The 24,692-nt window shown below is 39.0% G+C and overlaps 1 protein-coding gene across 1 annotated transcript; it reads left to right on the top strand.

Moving 5' to 3' along the window:
- Positions 1-825: 825 nt before the first annotated feature.
- On the top strand, positions 826-21,755 carry ophn1 (oligophrenin 1). The gene is made up of 24 exons (XM_085797635.1): positions 826-1,601; positions 3,281-3,376; positions 3,813-3,874; positions 4,598-4,669; positions 6,201-6,302; positions 6,406-6,516; positions 6,698-6,802; positions 6,907-7,036; positions 7,135-7,235; positions 7,785-7,876; positions 9,007-9,085; positions 11,765-11,798; positions 11,972-12,034; positions 12,654-12,728; positions 13,659-13,743; positions 14,159-14,217; positions 15,029-15,134; positions 15,294-15,453; positions 15,560-15,707; positions 16,537-16,845; positions 17,802-17,949; positions 18,730-18,780; positions 19,677-19,725; positions 19,849-21,755. The coding sequence occupies exons 1-24, from the start codon at positions 1,448-1,450 to the stop codon at positions 19,852-19,854; spliced, it is 2,397 nt and encodes a 798-aa protein (XP_085653761.1). The 5' UTR covers positions 826-1,447; the 3' UTR covers positions 19,855-21,755.
- The last annotated feature ends 2,937 nt before the right edge of the window (positions 21,756-24,692 follow it).

The following is a 24,692-nucleotide window of genomic DNA, read 5'->3' as shown; positions in this document are numbered from 1 at the left end:
GTGCGTGCGTGTGTGTGTGTGTGTGTGTGTGTGTGTGTGTGTGTTTCATAAGTGTCTGCTTCCAGTTTACTTGGATTATACAAGGATTAAAATATAATGCTGGCTGCACCTACTCCCTAGAGGGGTAACTCTTAGCTGCCTGGTGCAACAGAGCCTGATCCACTGGTCAATGGGGCAGTTGCTCATGGCACCTCAGTGGTAATATCCCTAAATGTGCCCAGTCTTCATAAATGAAAATAAATGCAATAAAAAGTTATCGTGAGTCTCTCTATTGTGTTATCTGCAAAAATAACACTAATAAAATCATAATACATGAGTAAATTTAACTAATGTGTAATAAATTGAAAGAAATCTTCAGCACATCCTTCCACTTACATGTTTTCTGTCACTTTATCAATGTGCAGCAGAACTGGACTGTATATTTGAAAATGGGCATATATTTTGAGAAACCTGCATTCAAGAACCAAAACCCTGTAAAAATGTGATTCCTAAAAACCAACCACTCTCCTCATCAGTAGTTGCCTATAACTTTAAACTGTTCAATAACAAAAAAAGCATTGTCCCTGTGTTTTATATTTAATCATTTTCTAAAGGGTCAAGGGGGCGAAAAGCTTGAAATTTCAGGAAAATTTACAACATTTTGTGCAACTGAAATGCATCTATTTTTTTCCTCTCAGGATTATGTTAGTAAGATGAATTGGGTCCCAGTCGTTATCAGCCATTTGTTTTGTGTGAAGTGTCAAGATTTCCGACACCACTTGAAAGCGCTATTGTTATCACAAACAGTGCCGCGGCCCCTTTAAGAGCCGCCTGGGTGTGGGGAGGGGGAGTTTTTTTTGTGAGGCTGTAGCCAGTTGGTTACGTCCAGTTTAGCTGCTTTGTTACGCTCTTTTCAGAGACGTGTAGTCAGAAAATGTGTACAATTATACTTTAATGAAAGAAAGGTTTTGTATAATGTGTATACAGTAGTTTGATAATGTGCTGTTAACTTTATAAACTAACAAACGAGGTCAAAACGAGGTGAAGGGCAGACGGAGGTGTGAAGGAAGTGAACAGGTTTTCGGAATGGGACGCGTCCCAAAGGGATTCTAGCCGCTCTCCTAATCACGACACCGCAACAAGGAAAAAGTGGAAAAGCAGAGCCAGGACCCAGTGAAATTAGAGTTTAAACAGCACGTCAGACGAGTAAAAGAAGGAAGTGAATCTCTACTGTGCTTCTCCTCTGTTTACTTCACTTCATATCGGAGTCAGCGGCGGCCGCAGGCTCCCACGGACACCATGGTTTGTGCTGCTCCGAGGAACAGATGTGTGTGTGGTGGAGCAGCAGCAGCAGCAGTGACCAGACGAGCGTAGGCTGCGTGTCTCACTATTTAAAACAAACCCTCAGTGTTATAGTTGTAGTAGTAGCTAGCAGCAAATTGTGTGAAACAAGTCATCCGAGCAGAAGATGGGCCACCCTCCCCTGGAGTTCAGTGACTGCTACCTGGACAGCCCGGAGTTCAGAGAGACGCTCAAGTGTTATGAGATAGAGCTGGACAGGACGAGCAAGTTTCTCAAAGAGCTGATAAAAGATGGCAACAGTGTCATCAATGCAATCAACGGTAAGTTCACTCACAGCTCATCTTGTCTGGTTCATTTGTTATTTGGCACGAGATAAAGTGGGTATAAAATAAACACAGTGGTGAGGTGGTGGGAGCAGAGCAGCATCAGTGGGGCCTTTATGCAGGATCAATGTGGGAGAGGCTCATTTAGGGAGGTGCTGCTGCTGCTGCTGCTGCTATAGTCCTCCCCTGGGATTAGACCATAATAACAGGCTGCTTTCAGAGAGGTGGTGGATGTGATGCAGATGTGCAGGACAACAAACAGCTGTGCAGGTGTGAGGATGTTGCCTGTCATCCTCATCATCATCTCTGTCTGCTGGCTGCAGTGTAGTAGATTATGGATCAGAGCCAGTGGCAGCTCACACAAACTGTACATGTGTGTATTTGGGTCAGTGTGGCACCAATGAGGGGGAACAGTGTTTGTTTTGTGTGGCCAAGTTACTGTCCATTCTGCTGTCAAAATCACCAACGACCAGCTTTTCACCTCGGGGACAGAAACTGTCATTGTGGACACTGTCGTCTGCGCTGCACACACAGTGGTGGAGGTCCTACATTCAATCCAGATAATAGCCATAGGTCACGAGGGTTTATTGTTGGGGGGAACTCCACTAAGACATATTCATAGTCATAGTCACTTTTTATTTATATATACTTTTTTTTCTTCTTTTTTTTAATCTCAGTCAGTGCATGATGACCAGGCCTCAGAGCTCGTGTATTTATGAGTTAACAGCAAAATCTTTATTTTTAGAAAACACAGAGTCCAAAAACACAATGTGCTGATGGAAAAAAAAAAACACGAAACTGATGGAAAGACTGGAAAGAGTTCCTCCATTACTAAAAGATGGATTTAAGGAGAGATTTAAAAATATGAGCCGAAGATTTCCAACGTGAAGATCCTGAGGCAGACTGCTCTGTTCATCTGACAGAGTCTGTTTTGTTTTTAGTAATAAAAGCCAGACGTCGCAGGGGTAATATATTGCAGTGGCCACACACTGGCTGCTGCTGTGCTGCTGAATCCTGATTCCTGACCATGGATGTCATTCACACTGCAGATTTTCCTACCAGAGATAAATAAAAATCGCAGTAATGAATGATAATAATAATCCTGGACACCTCAATTCATCAGAGTTGAGTCGAACGTAGAGAAAGATTTATATGTCGTGTAAATGCAGTTATGGCCGAGGCTTTGGGGCCCCATTCAGAAATGTTAAGAAGTATTCATGTACAATAACTCTTTTTTTTCCCCACCGATACCAATAGCCTAACCGTTAACTTCCTGCTTCTCATGCTGATACTGATAACTGATAACGTTTTTAATAGTTTATTTTGACACCTGAAGTTAAGAAGGGCTAAGATGCAGTGAGTAAAGATGGATTTCACATTATACTGTAGCTCTGCCTTTGACTTAACACAGTAATATAACCGACATCACAACTGTAATCACAACAAAAACAAGAACAGTAACGACTCAAAAATCAACATTTTATTAAAGTTTCAAATCAGCTTAAACAGACTGAAAATGAGCAAAATCAAGGCAATGTTGGCTAATTATAATAATGGCTAAATTGTCATTATTGGGCTGTGTAACTATTTATTGGCTGATAATTATCAGTCAATATCGGGCCGATAGTTATCGTGCATCCGTATTAAAAAGACTCTCTTTTTTGCTTTGCTCCCAGGTTATTCTGTGGCGGTGCAGAAGTTTTCTCAGACACTCAGCTTTTTCCAGTTCGACTTCATCGGTGACTCCCTGACAGATGATGAGATCAACATTGGTGAGATAACACAGACACGCTGCTGAACAACAGACACTCAACAAACTCCACAGTTTGTTGCAGCACATCCAGATATCTTGTTCCAGCAGGTTCATCTGTTTACAATTGCTGTACGGAGATACCTGGAATGTGTTATTATAAAGTTGAAAGTGTTTCACATCAGAGAGATAGCTGTTACAAACAGACTTTCCTACTTGACCTGAGGCGGAGGAACCGTTCTGGCAGCTGTGTGGTAATTCCTCACGACTTGAATGTGAAGAATCAGGAGGTTTGGGGAAAACTGAAACTGCTGCATCAAAAAATAGCTGGAAATATAATCATCACTCACTCGTCATTTAAAAAAAAAAAGAAAAGTGCCTTGTGGTGCTGTTTTAATTGTTCAGACACTTTAGTTGGAAACGTGCTAAGTCATTCTTTTTCTTCTCCTCTCCCCCAGCTCAGTCCTTTCAGGAGTTCGCTGGTCTCCTGCAGGAAGTGGAGCATGACAGGATGATGCTGGTGTGTTATCAATTTCCTCCATGCATCCTCTGTGACCCCTCGTTATATATTTGACACCATATTAACGTTTCATTTTCATTTTCGTTTATTTGTAATGGGACTCTGTATATCCATGAACAGACAAAAAATTGTTGTAAAGACGCCAGATTTATTTCCATCTGTAGTCTTGTCTTCTTCACTACACTCATTAATCAAATTAAAGGCAAATATTTTGACAGGTACAATGTTATACTCTATTTCTGTTACCGACACCAGTAGATTTTCCATTTGTCTGTGTTAGAATTTAAATATATCACAAAACACAACCATGCACCGATCGATACTGTCTTGTAAATGTGGACACCCGTCAGGAGCAGTGCCGGTTGTTAATTTGCTACCAGTTCCCCTCTTGGTTTCTTTTTTGTTGGGTTCCACGTCACCTTTTCATCTCAAGCCGCTTTATCATTTCTGCTTATCTTATTGTGCACACACTGTTATAGTGAGAATAATGCTGATGTTACACTTGAGCACTGATTGCATCGCATTAGGGGCCGCACTTCCTGTTAGACCAGGCATACTGGATAAAAAAACAATCAGTTCTTAAGGTCATCTGGTCAACTGTGTTTGTCCTGCTTAAGATTTGCTCATTCTTCTCGTGTGACCTTAATGTCACATAGTAATATATCTACAAACAAACTGTGAGATTGATTAATGAGACTTTGCTCTTCCTGTTTACCTGTCCAGGTTCAGAACGCCTCCAACCTGCTCATCAAGCCGCTGGAGAAGTTCAGAAAAGAGCAGATAGGAGTAACAAAAGTGAGTGTTTTATGAAAGTATGATATGTCTCATTAATGTGAATAATATTTTGCTTTCCTGCTCCAGTGGTTCATGGTGACCGTTTGATCACTGAAGCAGCTATATGGGGCTTGCACGTGTCTTCCTGAGCTGCTTGCTCAGACCGAACAGGATGTTATAAGCTACTTCCCCAAATCTATTTCTGAAAATATGTGTGAAGTACCCACCTGTTTAAGAACAATAATATGCAATAGCCTTCTTCCTCTTTAAGCATTTACATAATGTTTAAACCAGAGCAGTTCTGCTTAACAACATCAGGAAACTCAGAGGGGTGGCACCTTGATTATTTGACATGACACCAGGACTTCTCTCTGACTGCTCTGATGATGAGAAGAGTTTGTTACACGCTGATATTTGTTTCTCAAATAGAAGTGAAATACAGTATAAGTTATTTATGTCCTAGATGTTTTGTAAAATGGATTCATAAATCTTAAAAAGAGTTGCTCTGGCGTTCAACTCATGTCAAATGTATTTTGATTGTTCCAGGAACTAAATGTAACAAAACACTGAGCAGCTCAACCAGATGCTGGCAGCTCTTCACATTTTAACATCTGTTAATTTCAACACAATAATGTGCTGGCTGAGGAAATCAAGGTTTTCAATAGGCTAAAAAGAACCGTGTTCTAAAGTAATGTGAGAGGAAATTATTCTGAAAAGAAAAGTAACCAGCAGTGAAATAGTTCACAACACAAAACACTATTTTTATCACACTCTTTTTCAGAATAGCTGAGCTACTTCTCTAATGTATTAATTAAATGCCTTCTCAGCTTGTGGTTGCATGGCCACAAATGATCAAACTAGACTGTTAAATCCTCTGGGTTGATAGATATCAGCTCATAGTGCAGATACAGATCATTATATGCACACAGTTTGCACCTGTGGTCAATTTTTTTTTTTAGAGAAATAAATACAACCCAAGCTGTGAACACATGAACCTAAAAATACATTAAAAAAAGAAACAGCAGTTTCAAACGAAGTTTGAACCTAATTCTAAGGAAATACTTTTGCACTTTTGTTACAGCTAAAGGTCTTTCTTCTTTTGATTTAGGTATTTTCACCCATTTCCACCCATTAATATTGTAGAAGATACCACTGCACATACATACATAAATACACACATACCGGTACATGTGAGAATCTATGCACTTATGCAACCTGTGGTTAGAGCTAGTGTGTTGTGCATATGAAACAGATTCACAGAAACAGTGGGTGGAAATGCATTAAGATTTCTGGAGCGTAAAGTTGTGTTGTGTTGTGTGTATGCCATAACTCGTTTACTGAAAACAATTTTAAGGAATCCTCATAAAAATACATATTGTACTACTGTATAAATCAAAGCATTGATGGAGATGAGCTTGTCCTTTTAAGCTGTATGTTTTTTTCAGTTTATAGTCATATGTACTGTATATACAGTATAATAACATTTTTTTACTTGTTGTTAATCCTATAAGACTCTTCAAACTTCCTAATGATGAACACTTCTGTCTTGCAGGAAAAAAGAAAGAAGTTCGAGAAAGAGAGTGAGAAATATTACTCCCAGTTAGACAAACATCTGAATCTTTCTGCCAAGAAGAAAGAGAGTCAACTCCAAGAGGTTGGGTGAAGCAGAGCCACTATTTGGCATCGCTCATCTAGAGAAATGTAGAACTGAGATTCATGGTTTTACTTTATTTCCTTTTTTCTAAATCCCACGACAGGCCGATGAACTCTTGGACAAAGAGCGGGTAAACTTCTACGAATCGTCGGTGGAGTACGTCTACCAGATCCACCAGGTGCAGGACAAGAAGAAGTTTGATGTGGTGGAGCCTGTAAGTACCGACTGCGGCCTCCCACTCTTCCTCTTTGATATCACACACACACCCAACAATAGAACGAGGAAACCAGGAAGAAATACAATTACATTACAGACATTCATCCATTCTTTATGACGACGGCTCCTTTGTTCTTAACCGCAGTCTTAAGTATAGATTTCATTCTTTGCTTGGACAGGTGCTGGCGTTTCTTCACAGCATTTTAACGCTCAATAACCTGACAGTGGAGATGACTCAGGACTTCATGCCTTATAAGCAGGAACTGCAGCTCAGCTTGCAGAACGTAAGTGGTGTAACCGGCCCCATGAATGATGCCATTAGTACGATTTAATGTCTTTTAATTGGACGTCTGTAAGTTTCTAAAGTGCTGTCTGCTTTTGCCTGCAGACAAGAAACCACTATGAGAGCACCCGAGAGGAGATGGAGGAGCTGATGAAACGAATGAAACAACCATCCCAGATCTGCAAGATGCACAATTATCTGCCAATGGAGGGTTATCTGTACTGTCAGGAGAAGTGTAAGTTCACTACAGGTTTTACACAGAAGTTTGTTCCTCCAACAGGTGAACTCAGTGACTCATCGTGGTTTTTAAATCTTTTTTTTTTCTCCCCTCAGGGGCTTTGGGGGTCTCGTGGGTCAAATATTACTGCAAGTATCATAAGGAGGGGAGACAGCTGCTCATGGTGCCATGTGAACAGAGACCGACAAACAAACAGGTGCTTACTGAAAAGAAATGTCTTTATTTCCTCACATCTACAAAAGCAGAGGTCTTCAACAGGGGGTCCTGCAGGGGGGTCGGGTCGCAACATTTTTGGTTGATTAGACAATTTAATTTAATTTCCACATTAATGTTACAAATAAAAACGTCGATTTGAAAAGCTTGTGATAATCATGCAATTGACACACATTGTTGATATTGGCATTGGTATCAGTGAACAAGGTACAGCCCCCTACTCACTGAACCTGCACATGTTTAATATTTGAACATGTGTATTATTTAAGTAGCTTAGTAGTGAATGCACAATAACAAGGTATGTTTATACATGGCTCTAGGCCCAGTTTAATATAAAACACATTTTTATACAATATATATAGTTGGGATCCCTGCTCCATCCCATCAGTTTGGGGGTCTCTGGCCTGAAAAACATTGAAGACCCCTGTACTAAACTGTAGCCTCAGACATCTGTACATCTGTAATACTCCACCATCATTGCTGCCGTCTCACACACCGACCACTTTTCTAACTTTCTCTCCTCGCCCTGCAGGGCCCGACGCAGCTGACGCTCAAGTCCTGCATCCGCCGGAAGACGGAGTCCATAGACAAGCGCTTTTGCTTCGACGTGGAAACCAGCGAGAGGTGAGCGCAAATAACAAAAAATCCGAGGAGCTGTGAGATGAGGCAACACGACACGACAGCCCTGGGGGATAAACAGGTTCAGGCGGCGAGGTGAACAGGTGGTTTGCAAGGACAGAGTGTGAGGGCTAAATGGACCGTAGCCCAAACAATCCCTGAGCTGCGTGCGCACGCTGCAAACAGATGGCAGACGCAGTGATCTGAGGGGAAGGAACACAACAGGCTCATATTTATACAAGCAGGGCCATTCAGTACCAAATGCATTTTAATAGACACTTTCTGTCGTAATCGAGGCAATCCTTGGAACATCAGCGGGGTGTTTTTTAAAGGTTTAAAAGCTGTGTGAATTATGCACCAATCTGAATGTTGAGCAACTAATTTGTGCCAATGTGTGAACTGAACAACAGCGTAATGACCAGACAACTGGTTGATAAACTCAAGGTGGCCTCATGTTGTCAGTTCAGGAGGTTTGAAAACAAGCGTCCACCCACCTGAATGTCTCTGCTGTGCTCGGCCTGATACTGACCATTGACCTTACAGCAAGCAAATTACCAGTCATCATCTCTCTCCCTTACTTCTGCTTCTCCTCATATGATCTGTTTGCTATGTAAAAATGTCCACATTCAGGTTCCCTGCTATCAATATCAGGGTTATACACACACAGAAGTTGTTTTGCATAGGTTTTTATAGATATATTATATTTTTATGTGTTGATCATTGGAGTTGGTAGAAAACGTGCTTTAAATTCATACCACAGTTGTTTTAGTGAACAATTAATTTAATAGCCCACAAGCTGAGATGTTTGGCGCCAGGTTTTGTTGCTTCTCCAGCAGACAGATTGCGACAATGGGTTTTCATCATCTCCTCACGCTTGTCTTATTTATCTCCATTTCCTCCTCCCGTCATCACCACACACGATTGAATCAGTTTCTTCAAAGACACTTTTGATTCCTTCATTTTGCAACTTTTTTTTGTCTTTTTCTCCGCCGTAATTATCTTGAGAAATGTGTTTGATCCATGACCTGCATGAGCTTTAGAAACATCTGAGCACTCAGAGTGGTTGTCTAATGTACAGACTTCCTCTGACTGAAAATGCCAACCTCTTTAATGCCGTTTTGTGTATGTTTCCATAGAAACACTCCAGTCACTTTCCAGGCTCTTTCGGAGGGCGACAGGAAGTTATGGATGGAGGCCATGGATGGAAAAGAGCCTGTGAGTTTATTTCTCATCTCATTGAGGATTATTTCTCCTCTGTTTAGTGAAAATGGCCTTTTAACTGTGTTGACATCCACAACATCACTTTACATCTCAGAGTCCAACCAAAACCTTCATTTAAAATGAAAAACTCCATACATTTTGGTAGATAGTTGAGTCTGTAAATCTTTTGGGTACAAAGCTTCAGTTTTTATTGTCAAGATTTTTGTGTCATTTGCAGCTAATTGGGTTTCACCAGAGAGAAGAGTTGTGTGTTGTTCTTAAATGGTATTTACTTATTGATTTTAAGAAAAATATAAGGTAACACTATAATAAGTACACACTATTGAGCATTAGTTAAGCATTAAATACCGAATTCATCATTTATAACACATACATATGTATACACATACATAGTTAATAAACACAGTTAAAAATGTTTTGCTCATCATTGATAAGCATTAACTGTATTTATAAACTACATACTAATGAGTATTCATGCGTTATAAATGAAGAATTCAGTATTTATTAATGCTTAACTAATGCTTAATAGTGTGTACTTATTACAAAGTGTTACAAAATATAATCTATAAAATCCATTGGCTCTCATTTTACAGCAGTTAACTGATTTTGTCACTCTGTCTGACTCTATTACAGAAGAGTGAGAGACTGTAGGAAGCTTGTTAGGCGCTTTAATCCATCAGTGTGATGGATTAATGTTGGCACCTGGTTATTCCTGTTAGCATCGTACAGCAGGGCTGTGTTGGCTCTTTAAATAATGTTTAACCCTGAGTAGAAACCAAGCCATTTTTACTAGTCTGTCAAAACCAATCTGCTCCCGTGATCTGTCTCGACACTGACACTTTTGAAGCAGCGAAGTGCTGACTTGCTTTAGCAGCAACATTTTAGTTAATTCCTCTTTTGGTTGTTGCTCTAAAAACAGTTTTGCTTTGAGTTTTGCGCTCTTTGCAGGCGTAGTCAGATCTCCTTCATATATGACGCTTTAACGGTGGTTGTCGTGTGAATTGTGGACGAAACATATAAACCACCGCTGCCAGAGGATGTGAAAATAACAGAAGCACACTTTTCAGTGCCCTCTTCCTGTGCAACTTCCTTAACGACTTCATAATAGCTTTTCCACCAACCTTTGCCTGGATGTTCTGAAAACCCTGAGCGCTGCACAACCTCGTCCCTCAGAGTCTCTTGAGCTTTCAGTGTAGACGATGTTCCCTTATGATAACATCGTCTCCCACAGCAACTCCGTCAACTTAATTGCACTTAAAGGAGACTTTGGCCATGGGAATGGCTGCTATAGTCCTGAACTCTGCATCTTTATGACCTATGACATATCGCAAACTTCCTCACAGTGTAAGGGAAAATGAACAGTTGATTAGTCGGTCAATTTAAGTAATCAGGAAATGTTTTGATAGTTTCTTTATTGTAGATTAACTGTCAAGTCATTTTCCAGGCAGCAATATTACTGTAATATTCCCTGGTCCCTGCTTCTCAAATGACCTAAAAGTTTAGAGGATTTGCTGCAGACGACAACACTCGAGGCTCAAGTGAATTCTAACTGTCATTTTTCACAGTTTATTGACAAAACAACTTATCAATTAATCAAGAAATGTATCTGCACCTTATTCAATAGTAAAAATAGCTCTTACTTGGAGATCTTTCAGACACATTTTTGGTTTTGTGCAAATTCAAACATCGTCAGGAGCTGGCTGCCTCCTGACACCGGGCAGCCAGCAGATCCATTACAGTCCATAAGTCTGTTTTGGCAATTTAGTCGCATCTCTAAACCAAGAAGTGGTTGACATGCATGAACTCGTGAGCCAAAATGACAAATGTTATCCTACACTTTCAGATCATTTCATTTTCCGCTAAAATGTTTTGACACTGTTTGGCATCAAAATGTAGGACAGGGAGTGAAAGACTTGCATGTGTTGCTCTGTTTTCATTTCAACTGCAAAAAAAACATTCAAAAACTGGACAAACTGCAGTTATTCCTGTCTTTAACCTACTTTTATTATTGTTCCATCCGTAGATGAGATTTGTCAGTTCTGAAGCACGACACTTAACTCTTCCTTTTGAAATTCAATCCCAAGTTGCTTCAGTTTAGGTTTGTGAGAGTCAAAATAACCTGACGGGGAATTAATTAAGTGGTTGTTGAATTTTTTTCTCAGGTCTAAATCAATAACAGGAAGTTACAGTGATACTTCACACTTCACCTGTCTGTTACAACAAACACTGGCCGAGGTGACGCGTTCAGCTCCTCAGCTCTGACGTTCATTAGTAAGAGAGGCCAGAGGGTTGTTTTGAGGACAGATCCAAACACAGCTGACAGTGACTGACTGGAGAGTAAATCAGATTTGTTTGAATGATTTGGCTGTTGATGCAGGAATCTTTACTGTTTTCATCATTGTTATTTTTTTATGGGCTTTAAATCTGTTCATAAGTTCGACTGGAAACTTGAAATTGGTGCTAATATTCCCCTCAGCTATCCTGGAAGCGGTTTCTGTGTCCTGGAAGTTGGTTTCAGGGAAGCATTTTCATGCTCTTGAACCATCATCAAGTCCCTTTTTTTTTTTTCTCCTATCATCTTCAGTTTTGCAAAAAAACGGTGTTCATTCATCAGACTGTGGTAGATTTTTTCCACATGCTCTTCACTTTCCTTTTACATTTTTTTCATTTCAGATCTATCATTCCCCAATTCACAAGCAAGCAGAAAGTAAGTCAGCCCCATCTCCAAGTCTGTGGATGTGATGTGGATGTGGACAGACGCAGTGATGTCTTTACATCTTGTGTCACTGAAAGCATCATTTATCATGTTTAAACAATAAGTATTGTCCTAAAATTACAGTTTGCAATTTAATGTTCTCATTGTTTCGTCTTGTTTCACAGTGGAGCTCAATGAAATTGGATTCAAGTTTGTTCGAAAGTGCATCAACTACATTGAAACGAAAGGTAAAAGGTCATAGATAAGCTGCCTGCAGTTAGTCAGTTAGTTTGCCTGCATGCCCTTAAGGGGGCGTAGTTGAGTCATAGCTTAGCTGCTGCTGGAGGCTGATCTCTGTAAAAAAAACAAACATGTTTCATTACAATAGTAGTGAAATATTGTAGATTGTACGGAGTTTTAATCACCACAATTTTATCTCTAGGTTTATAAAGCATTTATGTCTAATTATCATTATCATTATTATTATAGAATGATTTTGGACCATTATTACTCTTCTTGATAGCTAAAACACAACATCTGTCCTATATTGAAGGCAGATGTAATGTTATAACTCTCCTCCTCACTATATATTTCGCCACTCGTGTGATTCGTTTTACAGGAAATGGAATTAAGTACTCAAGTCATGAGCATGTAATTTGTCTCATGATCCAAGCGTGTGGCATTGTACAGTCCCAAACTGAATAGTTAAATGAAGCGTTCATAAACAGGAAAGAACATCTGTATCTTAATCTTAATTCAGGCTCGTGTAGACTCTGAAAAGAAGCATGTGGTACATTTCCACTGCTCTGTGTTTGTCCAGATTACACTCCCCTCTCTCTTACCTCCCCCTCTCTCTCCTCTTTCCAGGAGCGACACAAGAAGGAGTGTACAGAACAGTTGGCAGCAACATCCAAGTGCAGAAGCTTTTAAATGCCTTCTTTGGTAAGGAAATCGGCCTGTGAACATGCACGACATCCGTTCATTCACTTTGCTTTCCTCAATGAGGGTTGACTACCTGAATCTACAGCATAACAGGTTCTGCAGCTTTTGTTTACCTCGGCTCTAAAGACAGACGGGAAATATCAGCAGCAGGTCGCGCTTGGGTCACACCCAGTGCTGCTGCTGCACTGGAGCTTCTGCTTTTAAGTGGTTATCAACAACACTTCTATTATAAGAATGCATGAAATGACAATGCTTAATTTGCAGATCAGTGTTGTTCTGTACACTTCTTGCTCAGTACCATATTACAAAGTTAGCAATTAGCCCCAAGGAGGTCGATGGAGACCAAAAGCAGAGTTAAAAAAAAAAAAAGAGCAAACAAACACTAACAAAAATCCAAACAAATGCTAAAACTGCTTCGGTTCTGCTGGATGTGTGAACAGGCAAATGTTTGTTAATAATGTTGCCATATCAACCTAAAACATGGCAGCAATATGTCTGTGTTTTTACCTTTGCCTGTGTCTGCTGCTCCCAAGTGGCCAAAATAAGTTTGTTAATACAGAGACATTCATAGAAATGTGTGGGAATTCACAGCAGATACATTTGACTCTTCACAGAATTGAAGATTTAAATAAGCAGTGACACCTTTGTCCCGGTGAGTCATGACAGGGTCATAGTGAATCAGCTTTTAGCCGTCATTCATCTGATTATTTACACATGTGAAGAAGCCCTATACATGAATGTAGCTTTTAATTGTATTTACTTTAAACCCCATTTCTAATTCAATGTTAATGACTTCTTAGCCCCATGTTGCACATCTTGATCAGTCAAGGTGCTGATCTCAGGTGTTTTCTTTTTTTTTTTTTCGCATGGGATTTGAGATAAACAGTGTAAATATTTTTCACTTGTTTCCTCTGATTCGCACTTTCATAGACCCGGCACACCCAGGAGATGTCGACCTGCACAGCAGCGACTGGGACATTAAAACCATTACAAGTGCATTAAAGTTTTACCTAAGGTGTGTACGTGTTCATGTCTGTGTGTGCAAGCAGAAGTCATACAATTAGTAAATACTTTGTTATTGATACACTGAATGTCTGTCGCTGTATCTTTAAGATACATTTAAATGTAATTCTTATAATTAGATGCATCTCATTTAAAACTTTAAAGATCTCATCATTGTTCAGAGCTCTGATATTCTAAGGATTTATGTATTTTCCAAGAAAACAAGTGCATACAGTAAAACAAATAATTTGCTGTTATTAAAATTACAAATGCAGCCTTGGCAGAAGTTGTGCTCTCTAAGTGCTTTCTTGTGTCATCATGTAGCAAGTGCAGTGCAGCTTTTTCGTTTTTCTCATGATTTGATGGGGTGAGTCATATTGCACTGTGGTCCTGTACTTGTGTTTACGAGCATCTTTATTTATCTGCAGGAGTCTGTCTGAACCTCTGATGACCTACAATCTACACAGAGACCTCATGTGCGCTGCAAGTAAGACATGTTTTGGAAATGATCCTGATCCCGTGCTCATGTCAACGAAGGTTGTGTCATTATCTCTGGCTCCTCTGTAAAGTCTTAGATGTAGATCTACCACAGAAATACAATTTCTTATATTGACGTAGAAGAATCCAACAAGTGACCCCCAAAATGTAAACGTTAACCAGCACATGCTTTTGAAAAGATGTCTGGATGTCAATGGCTTCAGGAAAGTTACAAGTTGATTGTGCTTTTCCTGTAACAGGAAACTGATGTGAATTTTAGATTATGTTTTGAGATCATTTCTGCAGTGGTTTATGAACTTGTCATGCACTTGGTTACACTAACTTTAACACCAGCAAGCTCTGCCTTGAAAAGCCTTAAGACTTAAGACCCAGGGCATTAAAAGAGACACTGGTACATCGACACTGTGCAGCCTGCGGGTTCACAAGGTCTACAGGCACTAAAGGACACTAAAGGAAATCTAAGCTGCCTGTTTGTTTTTCTCTGTCAGGCTACATCATTGTAAAAAGAGAGAAGACAATGAGTTTAATAGCATCAGCCTCATTCTGTCAGGATGTTACAGGTGGTCCTTTAGATGATCTGTGGCTTCAGTTTCACGGAAATGCTGGATGTTAAACTGAACCCGAGTTTATTTTATTAGTCTAATGTTAATGCAGTCTGTGTCTGCCGTGCAACATGCTGCATATATAAATATATATATATATATATATATATATATATATATATATATATATAATTAAAAAATAACTACAATGATTGTATTGTTTCTTAACACATTTTTTTATTTATGTTTTATCCACAGAGTCAGATAATCTGGACACTCGACTCAGTGAAGTTCATTCACTTACCTACAAGCTGCCAGAGAAGAACCGGGAGATGCTGGAGATGCTTATTAAACACTTGGTCAAGTGAGTGCCAGCAGACTGACTATGTTTATTTACTGTGTCTACTGCTCTCTCTCTCTCTCTCTCTCTCTCTCTCTCTCTCTTCTCCATGTGAAATGACCTGAGCTAATGTGTCACTGCCTGTGCCGACAGTGTTGTTAACACTTTATCCATTTTATCCAGCGTGTGCAGTCACAGTGATGAGAACCTCATGACTCCTTCAAACATGGCCGTTATCTTCGGACCCACGCTGATGAGAGCGAAGGAGGAGACTGTGGCGGCCATGTTGGATATCAAGTTCCAAAACATAGTCGTCGAGATTCTGATCGAGGACTACAAGAAGGTGCGACCTGTTTCATGCTATTTCTGTGTGTTATTAAATTTATTAGACACTGTCGTTGTGAGCGTTTGCAGCTGAAAATCTAGCAACCTTTCTCTCTTGATTGCAGATCTTCAGCAACATGCCAGAGGACAGCTCCGCCCCACCTGTCCCTCCTCCGCGGATCACCCCGAGAAAGCGGCAGCCCATCACAATCTCCAAGCGGCCACCTCGTGCTTTTCCAGCGCTTAGTCACGACAACTTCCAAAAAGCAGAGAGTAATTATTAGCCTTTCATGAGCCTGTTTGTCGTCATCATCCTCATGACTAATCCATCCCATCTGTGTGAATCATACAGTAGATTATATTTAACATGGTTCTTTAAAACTTTTTTGACAGATTTGTACCAAACACACCTACAGGGTCATTTCACATCACTTTCTGAAGTGTAGATAACATGCAGTTTACTGTAGTGTGTCTTTCTGTAATATACTCCAAACTCTTATCACATATTCCTTAACATGAAATCAATAATGGATATCGTTATTTGCCTTCCAAATCATTATGTGTTGATTTTTAGTCTCATCATTGAAAGAAAATTCCTCTTGTCACTTTTTATTTCAAGTATAAATAAACTTATCTACTCTACTTTTATCTCACATTAGTCTTTTATTTAAATGCCTCCGGCTAAATCATGTAATTTTCAGTCTGTCTGAACCCCTCGTTAAGTGGGTGTGACTCCTCTCACACACTGTGGCAGAGACATTTGGGGAACCTGCATCTTGTCCTTTCAGTCTCAACTTACTTCTCAGTGTAGCCAAATAACTGGTCCTGTATAATTCATCCAAAGCTTGGTGTGAGTGTGAGTGTGCGTGCGAGTGTGTGTGGAATTCATTAACCAGTAATTTGTGTCATCTTAAATCAGTGCCGACTCAGTGGTTGTTTTACCAGATTACATTGTATTGTTATGTGTGACCTTTGGTGGATTTTTTTTCTTGCACTTTAAATGTGTCTCTTTAATCTTGCACATCACACTCAGGCAGGAAGAACACCTCACATTCTTTGTCTCTCGTCACAACCTTGCATCCCTGTTGTTTCTTTGTAACAGATGGACAGGACAACAGCTCCGTTGCGGACGCTGACTCCTCAGTGAGCCCCGTCCCCCTGCAGAGGACCAAACCTTTGAGCTTTGCTCCGCAGGTGCCAAAAGAACCTCCTCCGAGACACGTGCTGATGCCCAGACCGTCGGTCCGTCAGGACAAACCCTCAGACTCTAACGCAGGGAAGATGGACGAGACGAAACAGAAGCCGGATTCCTCTACGGCTGCAAATGGGGAATCTGGAGTCTATGTGAGCAGAGTACCGTCTTTCCAGAGCAGAAAGCCGCCTCTGAAGGGAACATCATCCAACAGAGAAGGTACAAGAAACCCTGTGTCTATGTATCTGAAGATTCTTTCAATTATTGTTTATATGCAAATAAGTTTACCTGGCCGGAGCTCACCATAAAGGCGTAGTCTTAGTTAATTATAGCAGCCATAGATTCATATCTGAGCTGTGGCCCTTTACTACATGTTATCCTCTAACTCCCCTGACTCTCTGTCCTAATATAATGACGGAAAAACACAAACCAAAAAACTTGAAAAATGTGTATAGACAAAAAATTGTAAACTCTTAAAACTTAACAGGATTAAAAGAAAAGAAAAGAAAAGAAAGGCAAAGCTGTGATGTGTCAGTCAGTCCATCTTCATCTGCTCATTCTGCCACCCAGAAATCCTTCCTCTAGTCCAATGATTTGTATTTGATTATTGCTGTTGGTTGTTCCAGTAAGGCAGTAATGTAGTAGCAGTCATCCAGCTGTGTTGCTCTTTTTGACCTGAGCTAAATCACGTCCAGCTGCTGAAGCAAAGTTACCTCTTGCGATTCTAAGTAATGAACCCAGTTTCCCACGACTGAGTGTTATTTTTAAACAAATAAAAGTTTTCAGCCTCATTTCATTTCACCTAAACAGTGTTCCTAAGAAGCTGGTTTAGTCAAACAGACAAGTAAACAGAGTGTGAGATATGTGTCTTATCAAGTTAAAGTCCCAGACATCCTCAATATCACTGTATTGATTCTTCAGTTGTTACTTTGGCTGTTGATATAGATCTTTTTAAACCCATTGCTTCGGTTTCACAGCTCACTCTCGCTGCTCTCATTAACCTTTCAGCAGCGTCTAGCAGGCAGCTGATTTCAGCAAAAAGGCTGTGATGAACCCTCTCAGCGCTACTTGCTCAGCACCAAACAGCAGATGGAGAGTTACTGTAGGGACTCGCTGTTGAACAGTAGTGAGTTTTCAATGTCACATGAAGCTTTTGTCTTGTGTTTGTTTTCCAGGAGAGTCCGATGGTCTGACCAGAGTGAGGTCCACGGAGAAACCCGCTATTTGTCGACCCCCAGTCCGGCCTCCTGAGCCCCCCTGCAGAAACCCCGCTCCACAAAAGCCCCAAAGTGCACCCAGTGGTGAGACCACGCCCACGTCCTAGTGAGTGGTTTTTTTTGTTGTTTTTTTCAGTGACACTAATGTCTGTTGCCTCATTTTTTTTAAGTCACTTTGGGGTATGCAGACGCTGAAGGGGTCCTAAATGTCCCACTGTTGAATTTGCTGTTTTAGTTTTTAAGGAACCTTGAACCAATCAAATTCCAGTATCTCAGAAGCAGACATGACGACACTCAAGTTTACGCCTGACTAAATTACTATTGGGAAGAAATGGAGTGTGATAAATGTGGGAGCTGAGGTGACCGTTATTTATTAGATGTCATCTCTACGTTATTAATGCTTACTGTATATCCAGTATATTTATTATTAACAATGAATCAGATGGATAATTATCACCTGACACTGCAGCTCCACTAATCTGTACTGAGCAAAAACACACGTCAGCTACAGCTTGTTTTTCTTCCTCCAGTTGAACAAAAACATCTGGTTTATGTTATTGATTAACAAATGCAAAAATCAAAAGACAAACAACTTTCTTTGCTTCAAATCACAAGTGATTTAAGTCTATCAGTAGTTACCTCTTTATTTTTTCATAACAGAGCCGTTCTTGGCTCCTGTAGAGAAGTATCACATAAATTCATCAGGAAACAAATGAATATGGAGAGTGAGTTTATAAAATCTGAGTCTGCCATACAGTAAAATAGATGTCGACTCCTGGAGTGTTTTTTTTTGTGTAGCCCTTTTTATATAAACAAATGACAAACACATGATGAGTTATATGTTTCTCTACAAAACCAACATGTTGGATTTCTTCTTTTTCTGCAGTGTTGCCTCTAAAACAAAGTTTTTTGAGAATGCCTCGAGACACGTTGGCAGGTATGTAACGGCCATTGTTTATGACTTTGCCCCAGTTTTCATGCTCTGTTGTGACTTTATTAACTCTCATCTACTGTTTACAAAATAATTGTGTCTGATAAGTTTCTTGAACTTAACAAGAGAACAAATGATTAGAAAGATATTAGTAATATCTATGGACAATAACATCCATTCATGTAATGAATGGATGTCATGCCACTAATTATTAATATTATTTAAAAAAAGTGAACTAGTGAACATTATATGACTCTTTGAAAGACATCTGCTCCTTTCTGGTTTGCTTCAGTGATCCACTTTCAGGGCCGTGCTGCCTTCACTGCACAGGCACATTAGGAATGCCTAAGTTTGTGGGAGTTTTATCAAAGACAGTGTAACTCTGTATTTAGTGAAATCTCTCTTGTCAGTCTTATATACAGTTTACAGCAGTGTGTCCAGAAGTGGGAGGGTGTGTAATCTCTGCTGAAGTGTGAAAGCTCATGTTTGGCCTTGAAACCAACGAAGCACAGTCTGTGACTTCAGTTAGCAGCACAGTTTTTTTTTTTTTGTATTGTTTGTACAATTAGGTAAACATAGACCTGACATTTAGTCTGTCAATTATTACAGGTGGTTGTAAATTATAACAGATCAGTCAAAGCTTCTTTTATTTTTTGTTCTAATTTGCATCAGAGTTGTACAGTTATAAGTCATAAGGTATCTGTTGCTCAATTTGATGTTCCTTGAAACTGATAAGATACAGTGAGTGAAGATTTTAGTAGACCATCTGACACAGTGCATGCTGTGAGCTTAGGCCTTAAGGCAGATCATGGGGGTTCTGGTAGTTAAGAAGAAATAGTGCTGTAAACCACATAATGATTATTAGTTGTTTATTTATTTAATTCTTTATTCTTCTATTTTAGTCCACCAACCTCTCCAGTACCATCGCCAGTGACAAATGTAAAAAAAGAGGTGAGATTCACTATAATTTTGAACATAGTCAGTATTTTTTATGTTGGTTTAATAAACTGGGAAGAAATTAACATTTTGTATTAAAACATTTTGTGACAGATCATCTGTGGTTTGTTTCTACAGAATTGAAATGAAGGACATTTCGACCACATCACGTGATTTCTGCATGTGCTGTTTGAAGCGCACCGAGCTGTAGGAGTCACCACAACTGAGCTCAGTCTATGCTGATCTGTGATCGACCACGGAGACGACTCTCAATAGACATGAATAAGAATCGTGTCTTCAACACGGAAACATGAGCTCGTTAGATAACAGGCTCAAAAATGTTTGATTATTATTCCAAAGTTGGGAGAGAGTGAAAATATGTTTTTTCATTCCGCAACAATCAAAACTTTTGTGAAACAATATTATAATGTTATGTCATTTTAAAGTGTTAAATGGTTTGAGTGACTCTTGACCAATTTTACATGTGAGATATAACTGTAACTGCTGAAATCAAGTGTTAAGAATGTAGGCAAGTTAAAACCCAGAGTGAAATAGATGTCCCAAAGAAGACTAAAGTAACTGACTCAGTTTAATCATGATTAATTTGGAAATATGACATATTAGTCTAAATATTGACTTCTACATGTTGTATCCATGTAAAGCAGAAAACTATTGTCTACTATTTTAGTAGATTTGCAGAAAGAAAACCAACTGTGAGAGACTTTATCTCAATATTTAAAAAAGACAGAATGTAAAAAAATAAAATAAAAAAAATCTTAATCTCTTTCAAGGAACTGGACAAAATAAATTAATATTAAGATACATCTCACAATGGAGGACTTACGTCTGTGAAAGCTATTTTAGTTAATATTCAATTATGTTTTAATATTAATTAATTCAGTAGAGACATAACTCGCCAATCAAACATAAGAAAACATTTTAAAAGGTATTAAAAAAAAGTATTAGTCAGTCTGTACTAATGTCAGTGTAGTTTGGATTTACACTGAAAATAAAGCTAGTGTTAGTTACATAGGAAGTTAAAAACAAAAACAGATAGTTTACACTAGTTTACATTCCTTCACTTCTTACCTCTTGTAGGTAGGTCAGGTTGTACAGTCCTTGAAGTTTGTTGCACCTCAGATGAATTGTTCAGTTTAAAAACAGGTCAATACTGTTACGTAAGTGAATATAACACTCCATTTTTTTCTAATGTAGTTGTGCTTGAAATGGTGATTATGTTGGTTTTACACTTGTATTTTCAAATAACCTAACTTGCAAACTCTGGTTTCTTTCTGGTTTTCAAAAAAAGGTAAATAAACACAATGCATTTTGCATCTTGACCCGTGACTATTTTCAAAAGTGAGCTGTGTAATGTTAGTCAACTGTGTTACATGATGTTTCTGTTTTATCTTTCCTCAGTCTGCAAGTGAGCTGATGTTTGAAGTCGGGTTCAAGACTTCTGCTTCACATTTGTGCTAAATGAATGTTTTAGTGTAAGCGATTTCTCTCAGAACATTACAGTTTCTCTAAAAGATTAATCACATGTGAATGTGGCGTTAACAGGTCTCTAATAAAAGTGCCACTTAGCTTATCAAAGTGTAAAGTTGCTGAAATTTCAACTGTTATGTTTTGTACAAAGTGCAAGAGGAGCTGCAACCTGTAAGAAATTAATGCAGGGTGTTTCGTCGTGGTACTGCTTAATTTGGCAAAGTGATGTAATATGGCTGAGTGACTGAGGCCTCTTTGTTCAGACTTGAGACAAAATGCTCCGTTATATTTCTGCCTACTGGCTTCACTTGACATTCATTGGTGAATCAGTGGAAGTGGTTGATTTACCAGTCAGATTAAAAAAAGCATTCAAATTTAATTTGGTTTAGTTGCAATGTCTGTGACAACCAACACTACTGTGACAAAGTAAATGGCTTGTTGTTATTCATTTGTCACATGTTTTGAATGCAGATATGAGCTATTGGTGGCAATGTGACATGCAAAACTGGATGCAAAAGAAGCCTTATTATGCAAAAAATAAAGAGTAATTTTCTAGATTGATGGGTGTTGACTTGTATATTTGTTTCAGTGGTTAAAAATATATCTCATAGGTAAATTGTGAACACTGGACTAGTTTGAACCTGTGGAATAAGAACATGCTCCAATGTCATTGATATCATTTTAGCTAAGTTTGCATGCTATTTGCCAATGACACAGTTATGGAAATGTACATGGGCGTTTGGTGCCAGCAGAAATAAGGGGCTTCTTCCTGTGCAGACCATGAATTTTCTGATAATTCAGCCTGGAGCAGAGTGTATGGTGGCCCAACAGATCATCATTGCCATCACCTAGAGGTGCATGACATGAGAATAGCTAAAAATAAAAATAAAGTGTTTGCCCTTTCCCTCCAGTCGATCCCCCATGATCGTAATGAATCTTCCCTTGACTGTGACTGTGATTTTATCCTCTGGTCTATCCCGCCGGAGCAAAACTGGTCTGGTCATGTGGCTCCATGTGGTTTTTGACTTTACTGTTTCAGCAGTATGAAACCAAAATGTTTTTAAAAGATAAACAGTTTACAGTCTCTTAAAAAACTGCTGGGTTGAGCTGTTGATAAATTAATGATTAATTATTAATCATTGGTTGCCAAGTTTGACCCCCAACATATCTGTATCTTTTTAACAGATTGATCTAAAAAAGAGAGAAGAAGTCATTTTCATCAGTAAACTACAAAAATACAAAATGGTGCAAAGCAAATGTAATTTAAAATGTTGATATTAAACTGTATAATTGCTCTAAATCAGACAAATACTTGTTAATAATGTATATTAAACTTACAACCACCCCCTCCAATCATGGTACAACCGGGTACAACCCATCATAGCATAAAGGAGGGAAATATTTGGCCGCCACTTCCTGTCATGGACGCCATCCTCCATCTTTGTTCACCTCCTGGAGTCCAAGGTGAGTCTGGACTGATCTCAAATTAAATCAACAATAGAAAGATAACTGCATATTTTAACAATTTGGCGCTGGTTATTGTGACAAAACACAACCACAAACCACAATTTGTCAAAAGTCTTTCAGCTGTAGTTTACACAAGCACCATTAGCTCCCCACCTGTGGACATAATCATCAACAAATCCTCCTACAACACGGCTAACATAGCTGCTAACCACAGGGCACCACAAAACTAGCACAGCGCTCTTTTAAAACAGGGTCAGCAACTGTTAACTTTTGTCCTGAGATAAATTAAATATTAAATAAATAACAAGCTAAGCAGTGCAGAAATGTAAAGCAGATTGTAAGGCTGCTGTACTTGTACAGTTTGGACAAAGGTAACAAGGTTCATTTGTTATTTTTGACATTTCAAGGATAGCATGGGCTGCTAACCATTGAGCATTAGAAAGCTAGTATTAGCTGCTAACCCATGGATATGCTAGGTACAGTAGCATGAGCTGTTAACTTCTGGGCAGCTTAAATTAGTTCACTTTTTCCACACAAAAGATTATTTATTTTAGTTTTGATTTTATTGTGTAAAAACATCCATTGAACATGTTTTTCATTTAATTACAAATAAATGCATACATAAATGTGCCCAGCAAGAGTGAAATTGCAGTAGTAATTGATGACAATGTCTCATAACCGGTTTGAAATGATAACTTTGCAGCTGCAGTTGACCCACAGTACCTGGAGCATGTACGTGTCTCTTGTTCTCACAATGCACAATCTTTTCTCCACCATCCTAGGTTGTATTACTGTGTTGTATTATTCCTAGCTTCCCTCTGCCTGGAGCTGCTCTCCTCTCGTCACTGTGTGTACCTCCATTCTTGCAGTTGATGTCCTTCACACAACCTACAGTAATGTTGGCAAACTAATTCAGTCCTCATGAATGTTAAAATCTGGCACATTGGTATTCATTGTCAACCACGCTAAATCAAATGCTTAAATGCCTTTGCGACTTGTTGTCTCACTTTAAGATTCCTGCTATTATAATAGGCCACACAATCAACGCTGGGGCTCAAAAGACAGATAATATTAGGCCTACCTGTCATATGATAACATTTAAATACATTATCTAATCCTATGTATTATTCTGTGATTATTTAGTTTCTGGAGGTGAGTGTGCTGAGTGCCGAAGGTCCTGCCATCCCTGTGTCACGTCCATCTACACGACAGGAGGAAGTCTTCTTTTGGTCCACCACTGAGGAGTATTGTCACACAGCCTGTAAGTTTGACTTTTGTTTTTATATTTCTAAAAAGGTGGACATTTGTATTGCCTGATAGACTAGATAAAGCAGAAACCCATAAATGATGAAACTCAACTGTAAATGTAAAAGCAAACCAGTGAAAAAAGAAAAGCAACAGAAAGAACTACATGCAAAGAACAAAAAGAAAAACACCGCACCTGAAATCAGTTGTTCTGTTTTTCCAGTTGTGGATCATTCTGTCTTTCATGGTTCACTTATTTTATTGTCAGTTCAGTGATCTATTTCTCCATTTACGTTTACAGTTTGATTTTCTCATGTATTTGTTTTACATTTACAGGTTGTTATTCTTTGCTTTCAAACATTTTGACTGTAAATTACCCTCAAAGATAAGTAGATAACCCTCCAGTGATTATTGCATTGCAGTAGCCAAAGTGGCTAAAGTGGTCTGGTGTTTTATCTACAGCTTCTGTAATTAGCACCTGACAAGGTTCGTTATGTCTTTTGAAATCATGAATAGGAGCTTCCAACTCCTGCCTGGGAGTTTTTCTAGCATATGTTGTGTTGTGTACTGTATGTAATATTCCAATATTAGATATTGTCATGGATAATATTTGGTAACTTTGCTAATCTAATCATTCATGACTTTAGTTATGATTCATTTTAATTACAGAGATGTCTGAATAGAGAAGAAATATTTGCGTGGTACATTGTTTATGGGAAAGTGCAATTTCTTTGTGCAGACGTTTTTTAAATGTTGCATAAAACAATTAGAGCACCACCCAT

The sequence above is a fragment of the Trachurus japonicus genome, chromosome 14, assembly GCF_045865225.1.
Source record: "Trachurus japonicus isolate A0001 chromosome 14, Traja_1.0".
In the NCBI taxonomy this organism is placed as follows: Eukaryota; Metazoa; Chordata; class Actinopteri; order Carangiformes; family Carangidae; genus Trachurus; species Trachurus japonicus.
The sequence above is the reverse complement of the archived record's forward strand: the minus strand, read 5'-3'. Positions and strand labels throughout refer to the sequence as shown.